This window comes from Myodes glareolus, chromosome 13 (genome assembly GCF_982192425.1).
Source record: "Myodes glareolus chromosome 13, mMyoGla1.1, whole genome shotgun sequence".
In the NCBI taxonomy this organism is placed as follows: Eukaryota; Metazoa; Chordata; class Mammalia; order Rodentia; family Cricetidae; genus Myodes; species Myodes glareolus.
Window position 1 is genome coordinate 50,548,024 of NC_142038.1, and position 9,749 is coordinate 50,557,772.

General features: G+C 44.6%; 1 protein-coding gene across 3 annotated transcripts; it reads right to left on the reverse strand.

Annotated features, from left to right (window-relative positions):
- Positions 1-880: 880 nt before the first annotated feature.
- Positions 881-9,731, reverse strand: Hars2 (histidyl-tRNA synthetase 2, mitochondrial). Of its 3 annotated transcripts, none has more exons than XM_087896135.1 (13): positions 9,472-9,731; positions 7,293-7,367; positions 6,946-7,065; positions 6,729-6,824; positions 5,613-5,738; positions 5,221-5,328; positions 4,990-5,088; positions 4,578-4,671; positions 3,981-4,108; positions 3,653-3,895; positions 2,994-3,143; positions 2,672-2,818; positions 881-1,772 (listed from the first exon to the last, which is right to left on the reverse strand). In XM_087896135.1, exons 1-13 carry the CDS (start codon positions 9,577-9,579, stop codon positions 1,713-1,715), a joined length of 1,554 nt encoding a protein of 517 aa, XP_087752261.1. In that variant the 5' UTR covers positions 9,580-9,731; the 3' UTR covers positions 881-1,712. The 3 variants fall into 3 exon arrangements, with proteins under 3 accessions (XP_087752261.1, XP_087752262.1, XP_087752263.1); XM_087896136.1 differs by having other exon boundaries at positions 3,027-3,143; positions 9,472-9,727; XM_087896137.1 differs by lacking the exon at positions 2,994-3,143.
- Between the last annotated feature and the right edge of the window lie 18 nt (positions 9,732-9,749).

The window sequence follows — 9,749 nt, forward strand, 5'->3', positions numbered from 1 at the left end:
CTGATTCTTCTGCCTCCACTTCCGAAGTACTGGGTTTACAGGCATGAGCCACCGTGCCCCGTTCATGTGGTGCTGGAGTTTGAACCCAGGGCTTTGCTCATGCGATCAGGCATTCTACCAATTGAACTCTGCCTAGTAACAGAGTTAAAACCTTATTTTAAAAGCTAACACACTATCAGTGGTCTGGATGTCCTATTCACCAGTATGTACTATGAGTGTAGCTCTAAATTATGCACAAAAGACAAGCACTTTTACATTTGGGTTCTTTTTCCCTGAAACAAAGATACTATTCTTTGGTTAAACTTACTTCCATGTCTGGAGAACATTTTAACTCATTCAATTTATGAAGTACAATTTAATCTTGACACTTTCATCAGCCAGCACCCCCAGAATAAAGCACTCAATACTCTTGACAAGTTTGTAGTGCTTGAGACAGTCTCATGTACCCTAGGCTATGATGCAGAGAGGATGGTTTTAATCTCCTGAACCTCCTGCCTCCACTTTCCAAGCGCTACGGTTATAGGCATGGTATGTTTTAAGACAAGATCTATTGGGCCCTGGCTAACCTGAAACTCTTTGTATTTTCCTCGGTGCATTACTGGAGTCACAAGAACTCTGCCCATATATGGGTTCCCAATAAAGAAAACCTCCCTCTTTGAGGCTACTCTTTCTCTTCATCTCTCCAACCTCTTGTCTGAACATCCTCCCTTTTTCTGTGTTCTGCTTGTTTTAATCTTTACTATTGTTCAGTTGATCTCAAACTCAAGAGATTCTGCTGCCTCTGCCCCACCACTCCACTGCTTGGATTAAACGTGCACATCAGGCAGAAATTGTTGCTGTCGATGTTGTTTTGAAAAGGGGTCTCATGTAAACCCAAGGCTGAATTTTTATCTATTTATTCATATTTGTTTGTTTGTTTGTTTGTTTTTCGAGACAGGGTTTCTCTGCGTTGCTCTGAAGCCTGTCCTGGAACTAGCTCTTGTAGACCAGGCTGGCCTCGAACTCACAGAGATCCGCCTGCCTCTGCCTCCCGAGAGCTGGATTAAAGGTGTGCACTGCCACCACCACTGTCTGGCCCCAAAGTCAACTTTGAGCTTCTCATCCTCCTGCTTTCACCTCCAAAGGGAATGGTGTCCAAAATCTCAAAAGATCAGGTCAGATCACTAATTTATCATCCATTAAACTCAATGTCCAAAATAAAGAGCCCCACCCTTCTACTGTTAACTGAAAGAAACAGATGCACTCCTGGGCCCTTGAGACATTATCTCTGTTCACTGTCCTTTCTTGCTGTCTTTTTAATACTCCATGGACAGACCATAGTCTAATGTAGACAATTTCTCCAAAATCTTGTTCCCAAGATACAATAAAGTGAAGTATATATTAAGCTTCTCATTTCAATGGTTCAGAGTCTTGGCCTAAGGCAACTCTTCCAGAGTCTCGTTCTCAGTAAACATCTTAACATCTCTTGACAGAATTCAAAGGCACTTCAGCTCTGCCTTTGCAGCTGGAGTGTGCTTCTTCTGCATGCCAGCCATGCAGAGTAGCTGCTGATTCATGAGTCCTCAGGGCCTCCTACTTCTGTATCCAGGAAAGATGGAGGCATAAGGCAACTGTACAGTAACCATGCTGGCCAGTTGTTGTAAAGTCCACCAGAACTCAGTCCTAGATGAAAACGTTTCTTCTAAGGGCAGCAGACAGAAATCAGGCAACAATCAAGAATCAGACAGTCGCTTCTGAATTTCAGCCACAAGACTTTCTCGATTAATGGTCACCTAAAACATAAGAGAATCCTTGTGTGATAAAATAGAAAAAAATACTTAGACAGTTTTTCTAATTTTACTTCATTCTGAATCCTCTCTCTCTCAAGATTTATTTATGTATACAGTATTCTATCTGTATGTATGCCTTCTCGCCAGAAGAGGGCACCAGATCTCATTATAGATGGTTGTGAGCCACCATGTGGTTACTGGGAATTGAGCTTAAAACCTCTGAAGAGCAGCCAGCAGCCAATGCTCTTAGATTCTAAGCTATCTCTCCAGCCCCCTGAATCCATTCTCACTATATACACCTGGGACCCATATGATAGAAGAGAAGTGGCTCCTGCAAAGTGACACACACATATGCATGAGATATATGTGCACAAATACACACACACATATGCATGAGATATATGTGTACAAATACACACACACATACGCATGAGATATATGTGCACAAATACACATACACATATGCATGAGATATATGTGCACAAATACACACACAGGTAATTTAAAAGAAAAAGTTTTAAACTTATTTCCTCAGAGACTGCATCTCTGAAAAGAATCTGAAATCAGCTAGGTGATGGTGGCATACATCTTTAGTCCCAGCAGGTAGGGACAGGTAGATCTCCAAGTTCAAGACCAGCCTGGTCTACAGAGCAAGTTCCAGGACAGTTAGAGCTACACAGAGAAACCCTGTCTGAAAAAAAGGAATGTGGGATCTAGGCATGACAATATATGCCTGTTGCCACAGCACTTGAGAGGTTGAAGTACAAAGATCAAGAGATCAAGGAGAGCCTGGGTGACATAGTCCCAGACCATTCTAAGCTAAACAGTGCAACCCTGTCTTTAAAAGGGTGGGGGTGGGGTGGAGCATTTGGAACTCAGTATTTCTGCAAGCTCCCACTCACTTCTTCTCTGCTGGCCACTGAACGGAGCTTGATGACACCTTCACTCTGTTCTTGCTCACCAATGATAACCATCAGAGGAATATCTGTTTTCTCACAATAATGCAGCTGGGTTAATAGTTTAGGGTTGTTTTTAAACAGCATCTCTGCCTGAAAAAGAGAAAAAGAAAGTAGGGGACTTAAAGTGGTTATAGTACATAAGTGCCCAAGAACATACATTTCCAAGGGAGCCAGAAATAAGTAGCTAGTCCTCTAGTGATAAGCTAAAAATATCCTGAGTACCACCGTAGGCATGAAATGAGCCATGATAATCATGTCCACATACACCCAGATCACTCTGATACCAACGCTGCCAAACCTTGATCCCAGCATCCCAAAGCTCTGCGATTAGCTTCAACCGTTCTCGAAGAAAGTTCTTCTGGGGTGTGGCCACAAACACTTGGGTCTCTGTGGTTCGAACCTTCTTACCAGAAGCCTAATAAAACAGACAGAAGAAACTAAACTACAGCCTAGGATAGCTCTCACAACTGTAATCCCTGTACTCAGGTGCCGAGGGCAGGAAGACCCTAAGATCAAGGCCCACCTCAGCTCAGAAAGAAATCCTATTTCATATAGTTCTTTTAAGGGGGTTGGGAGGAGTGCAGAGGGAGGAAAGGATTGGAGAAAGGAGAAATGGCTCAGAAGTTAGAGTACTTGTTCTTTCAAAGGATCTAAGTTCAGTCCTCAGCACTGACATGGTGGCTCACAATCACCCATAGCTCGACCCCCATTGGCACCAAGCATGCACACACATTCAGGCTAAACACTCATGCACATAAAAAGATAGAATCAATCTTTTAAAAAAAGAAAGATAGATATTTCCTTTGTACTATCAATTCCAAGAAGCAAAAAAAAAAAAAAAAAAAAAAAAAAAAAGGTCCAAAATGCACCTCCAGAAACTAGCTCTTAGCTTTCAAAGTCACTTTAAGGCTACCTAGGACCTACCTTCATTTTCTGCTCCACAAGGAAGAAGATTCTCTCCACTCCAATGCTCAACCCCACACAGGGCACGTTATGGCCCTTGGGATCAAATTGGGCTACCAGGCCATCATAGCGTCCACCAGCAGCCACACTGCCCACATTCAGAGCCTCTGTTCCAGCCTGACCCGGAGACTGTAGTAGTACTGCTTCATAGATCACCCCTGTATAATAGTCTAGGCCCCGGGCCAGACTTAAGTCAAAGGAGATCTGTAAGGGAAAAGCTACAGTCAGTCCCAGATCAGACTCTGAGAACCTAGGAGCTCAACAGAAGGTCAATCCCAGCTCTGCCTACCTTTTCAGCAATTCCAAATAAAGTCAGGTATTCAAAGAGTAGCTTCAGGTCCGCCAAGCCCTGCAGGGCCAGCTGGCTTTGGGACAGATTGGGATCCTTGGACAGTTCCTCTACCAGGGATATCCCCCCTGGGAAGAAAAGTCAGGTAAAGTCTGTGTTGTTTGCTCAAGTGTGTTTGATCCAAATTTATCTAGGTATTTGTTGTTGCTGTTTCAGTCTGAGTTTTTGTTTGTTTGGTTTTGGACAGAGTCTCTCTACATAGCCCAGACTATCCTAGAATTCACTATGTAGACCAGGTTGACCTCAAACTCACAGAGCTCCACCTGCCCCTGCCTCCCAAGGGCTGGGACTAAAAACATGTGCCTCCACAGCCAGCTTGAATTTATCTGCTCTAGCCCACCTTCCTCATGTTCTTAAAAAAAAAAAGAAATCCACAACCTTAGTCTCAAGACCTTCTTCTCCACTTCTGCCTTTGTCAAGAAGACATAAAGCAGTTTCAATACATAAAAGGGAAACTTGATCCAGGGCAGACTCTGGAGCTGGACACATGTCCCCCTCAGCCTGTTCTACCACAGCTCTGAAAGCACTAGTTCTTACCATGACATTGGACATACTCCCCAATCCGGTCGGCCACCTCAGGAGCTAGGCCTTTCTTGGCCACCATCTCATGTCTCACATCTTCCCAAGACATCTGCATTAAGACAAACATTAGCTCAGCCAAGCTCCTCTTACCTATCTGACGCAGGACATCTCATTTTCATTTGGCATAGATATCTTGAGAAATTCACAGTAAATCCAGCAAAATCAGAGGCAATTTAAGAAACCCAGCCACAATCCCCACTGTATGGCATAACTCAGACTTAGTTTAAAAATGTCTCCTTAATCTCCCCCCACCCCCCACAAATAGCCACTTCCAGCCATGGTCTCCTTAGTCTTCCCTAATGGCATGGATTAGAGGGCAGAGCAGAAACCCAGACAGGGTCTGTTTAAAGTATGTTTTCTTTGTTACCTTGTCTAGTTTGTCCATCGATGTACAGATGGTACGGAACTTGCTCTCAGGAACACCGCAGACAGCAAACATCCCGTCTACAACCCGCCGGTCATTTACCTGTGAACTCAATGGAATTAACCCAGGTGTCTTTGGGTTAATGACCATCTCTAAAACGCTTGACTCATAAAAGACAATTTCACAGGCCCAATCCAAACTTTTCCTTCACTATGTCCACCAGGCTGGCCTCACCTTAATGAGAAAGTCCCCCAGCTGCAATCCACTTAGGATTTCACACATGATCTTCAGACATTCTGCATCAGGGATCATAGGGTCAAATTCACCGGCAATGTCAAAATCCTACAAGGAAAAAAGAGGCAGAAAGTCAGGCATAGTGGCACATGTCTTTAATGGCAGCACTCGGAAGGCAGAGGCAGATGGATCTCTCAGGCAGTTCAAAGCAGCCTGGTCAGTTCTAAGACAGTCAGGGATATACAGATGTCTCAAATATCTATCTCAACAGAACCAAAACTCAAAAACAAACCAAACAAACCAAACAGAAAAAAAAAAAAACCTCCCACGTGGATCAGCTAATTCCCAACTTAGCCATCACTGAACTACGATGCCCCAGTCGGGTCCCTTACACACTGGCAGAACTCCCGGTAGCGGCCCTGGACTATGGTTGGGCTCTCTCGCCGCCACACCTTTCCAACTTGATATCGTTTCATCTTCTTCAGTTTATTCATGGCCAGATAACGAGCAAAGGGGACCTTATGTAAGCAGGTTGAGGAAGAACGACACTATGTTCCACGTTTAGGCCCACCATTCAGACAGGAGGGAGAACTAGGTTCCTAGAAACCATCCTTGTCTTCAGGCTGGTTTCCACTGTCTCCGAAACCTAGCAGAGTTGGTGCTGATGAAGGCATTTCACTTACTTAAACTGAAAGCTGACCAGAAAAAAAGAGGCAGGGACAGCAGTGACCTCAGATGCTTAGGTCCGGTCCATTTCCTCCCATCCAGATCATTACCCAACTAACTAAAAAGCCCTCAAGCTTCAGAACTGAATTTGCCTACAATCAAAAACTCTGTTTCTGAAAGCTCAGCCCAAGACCACATGCACATTTCCAGGATTCTGTTTAGAGCGGTGCTTCTCAACCTTCCTCACGCTGCAACCATTTAATACAGTTCCTCGTGTTGTGGTGACCCCCAATCATAAAAGTTATTTCACTGTTACTTCATAACCATAGTTATTTTGCTACCCTTATGAATCATAATGTAAATATAAGATATATGACCCTGTGGGGTTGCAACCCACAGGTTGAGAAGCTCTGGTGTAGCACGTGTGAGATGGTGCAGTGGGGGGAAAGGGTATGCTGCACAAGTCTGGCACCCTGAGTTCTGTCCCCAGAACTCCACAAAGCTGTTCTGTGATCTGCACATGTGTGTCCGCATAAACACCATCCACTCACACACACAATAATTAATTTTCTTTCACGTGCATGTTTATACATAGCCCTCCAGTGAAAGAATTTAGAATCTCTGGAGCCAGGGTCAATAATCCGGGTTTCTGCAAACTTCCTGGAAAGATTTTCCATATGCACGCAAATTAAATAACGGGGCCTTCAGGTTAGGTTCTGATGGCAGAATTGCCTCTTAGAAGAAACTGGAAATGAAAAGTCAAAATTTCTCCTACTCCCTTCTGCCAGAGAGACCTCTGGATTTGGGTAGAAAGAGGTCAGGTCCAGCACGCAGAAGGATACAGTAAGGTCATAGCGAAGAGACAACAACTCTCCACCTTGATCCTTCAAATCGTACATGAGGCCGAAGTTGTCTTCATACTTCTCGGTGAGCATTTCCTGTGAGAGTCAGACAGAAGAAGCCACAGTTCCGTGACTGACTACAGAACACAGATGAGAAGCCCTGCGGGCAACTGAGGGCAGGAAAACAATGGGGTTCCCAGCACCCTTCTGTCCTTACTGTGAGCTCGAATGCTGGTGTATCCAACCCCTCCGCCCCATGACGTTTAAAGCAGCTGATAATCTCATCAAGAATTTTCTCCCTCACAACCATCTGTTGAGGATCTAAATCCCTGGTGCCCTGGAAAACAAAAGCAGTCAAAGCAAAAATCAAGACCATTTAAGACTAACGGTTAAATTATACCCATAATCTAAGGTTTGAAACTAACTTGAGCCCCATCTAGAATTTCAAGAATAAAATAACCCACCGACCCCCTAAAAGGATCGAGGTTAAAAGGGAGAGGTAAGGAGAGCTGGCCTGCCCTTCATGACACTCTGACAGGCAGGGTGGGTAAAGGATGTTGTTACCTTTGGAACCTTGAGGATAAAATTTGGTTTCTCTTGATGTGGTTTCAGTCGGGATGTTAACACTGCCTCTGCAACCTGGAAGAAAAAGATGTGCCTTCTCTGGACATTGGCCATAGCTGTGACCTCTCTGACCCTGTGGACCATCAACCTAAGAAGACCCTTGATCCCACACAAAAAGTTTCCTGAACACCATTTTATCTATCCTGATCCCCTTCCACTCTCAACAATCCACGTGGAATTTCCAGTTATACCTGCAAAACATAGTAAGTTCGATCGATCTTTATTACACAAACTTCTTCACTGTTTGGAGTCTTTAAATGTCTGAAAAAGTTGAAGCACCTGAGAATAATAAAAACACAGAACCCACAACTGCCACCACTAAATGTCTACAAGTAGGAATTAGAACTCCAGTTCTTAACTGGACATGGTGGCACACACATGTAATCCCAGCACTTGGGAGACAGAAGCAGGAGGACCTCTGTGAGTCTGAGGCCAGCCTGGTCTACAGAGTGAGTTCCAAGACTGCGGGAGTTACATAGTGAGACCCTGTCTCAAACGAATAAACAAAAAGAACTCCAATTCTCAGATCTTACTCAAATAGCAAAAAAAAAAAAAAAAAAAAAGGTGGTGTATGCCTTTAATCCCAGCAGTGGGAGGCAGAGACAGGCAGATCAGTATGAGTTTAAGTCAACCTGGTCTACATAGTGAGCACCAGAACAGCCAAGGGTGCACAGTGAGACCCTGTCTCCAAAACAAAGTCATTTTTCAGACCTGGAGTCAGGGTAAATGGAACATCAAGACAGAACCAACCCCCAAAACAGAACAAACCTGGGTCAAGGAGATGGCTCAGTGGGTAGCCATCAAACCTGACCACCTGAGTTGGATCCCTGGGACCACTCACGTGTTGAAGGAGAAAACCAATTCCCACAAGTTGTTCTCCAATATACTTACACTGACATACAATAGAACCTATGGACTGATAGGAACAAATTTCCTGGTTGGGGAAAAAAAAATCCCAGACTAGTAAAATGCTGTGACTTAAAAAATGTATAAAAGATCTGAATCCTGTTGAGCATGACGGTACAAAGCACCTGCCTTCGGAAAGAGGTGACAACCGCCGACCGTGCTAGTGAAATGGCTCATGGGCAATGGAGCTCGCCCATTGAGAGAGAGCACCTAAGTTCAGCCCCCAGACCCCTCAGGTGAAGACAAGAACAGAATGAGCCATGGCACACCAACACCCACACATATTAATTAATAGATAAGTGTACTTTAAAAAAAAAAAAAAGAAAGAACAAGACTCGAGGCCCGGAAGGCCGTATTCCCTTCCAGAAATACAAATGGTGATAATCTCTGTACTTTGGAAAGTCCCTAAAGAGAAGTCTAAGTTCAAGTCCACAATCTCTAACTCTAATTCCAAAATCCAACTATCTTTAGAAATGTTTCTCTGAGATTCATTTTAAGGTAAATTCATTTGATGTGCATAAACTCAGTTCATTTATGGTTTGGAGACATTCTATATAGATCTGGTTCAAATTCTAACATGCTCAAGAATCTCGGATGATTGAGAGTAAACCTCATTATAGTATTCAGTTGTTATGTAGCCCTAAAAGTCATTTATCCCTGTGATATCCGCTTCCTCAGCTGTAAAATAGAGATAAACCCTCAACATCTGAGATTGCTCCAGTAATAAAATGACAAAAAGCATCCGAAACTCTTAGTTCAGTGCATGTACAAAGTGGCTAATCAATAAAAATCAACTTCAGGTTTGGAGAGATGGCTCTTTTAGAAGACCTGAGTTCCATCAGAACCGGCTCTGTGATCCGACGCCCACTTGCGGGCACCAAGGGCGGCCGCAGCAAGCAAATACACACACACACACACACACACACACACACACACACACACACACACTAATCCTTTAAAAAATAAAACCCAGGAATGCGAGTCTACCTATACACACACACACACACACACACACACACACACAATAATCCTTTAAAAAAATAAAACCCAGGAATGGGAGTCTACCCATACACACACACACACACACACACACACACACACACACACACACACACACTAATCCTTTAAAAAATAAAACCCAGGAATGCGAGTCTATGCTTTCAGGCCAGGAGGCCCCGAAGGGAGTCGGTGGAGCCGACTCAGGGTGGCTCACCTGGCTGTGACAGCCAACCGTCCGGGTGCACACAGCTCGGGGAGGTCGCAGAAGCTGGCGGAGCAGCGCAGCCCAGACGCCACGGCGCAGGGGCCCCAGGTGGGACATCGTGCAGCAGGACTTTAGCTTCCCGGAGCAGGAGCCAAGGGCCCGGGAACGAGGTCGTCCCGACCTCAGAAAGGCGACAAGAAGTTGAAGAACCTAGCACGAGCCCCTGAAAGGACCCGAGGTCGACGTTAGTCGGGGGTGGGACAGAACTCCGGAGTATCTCACGCTCC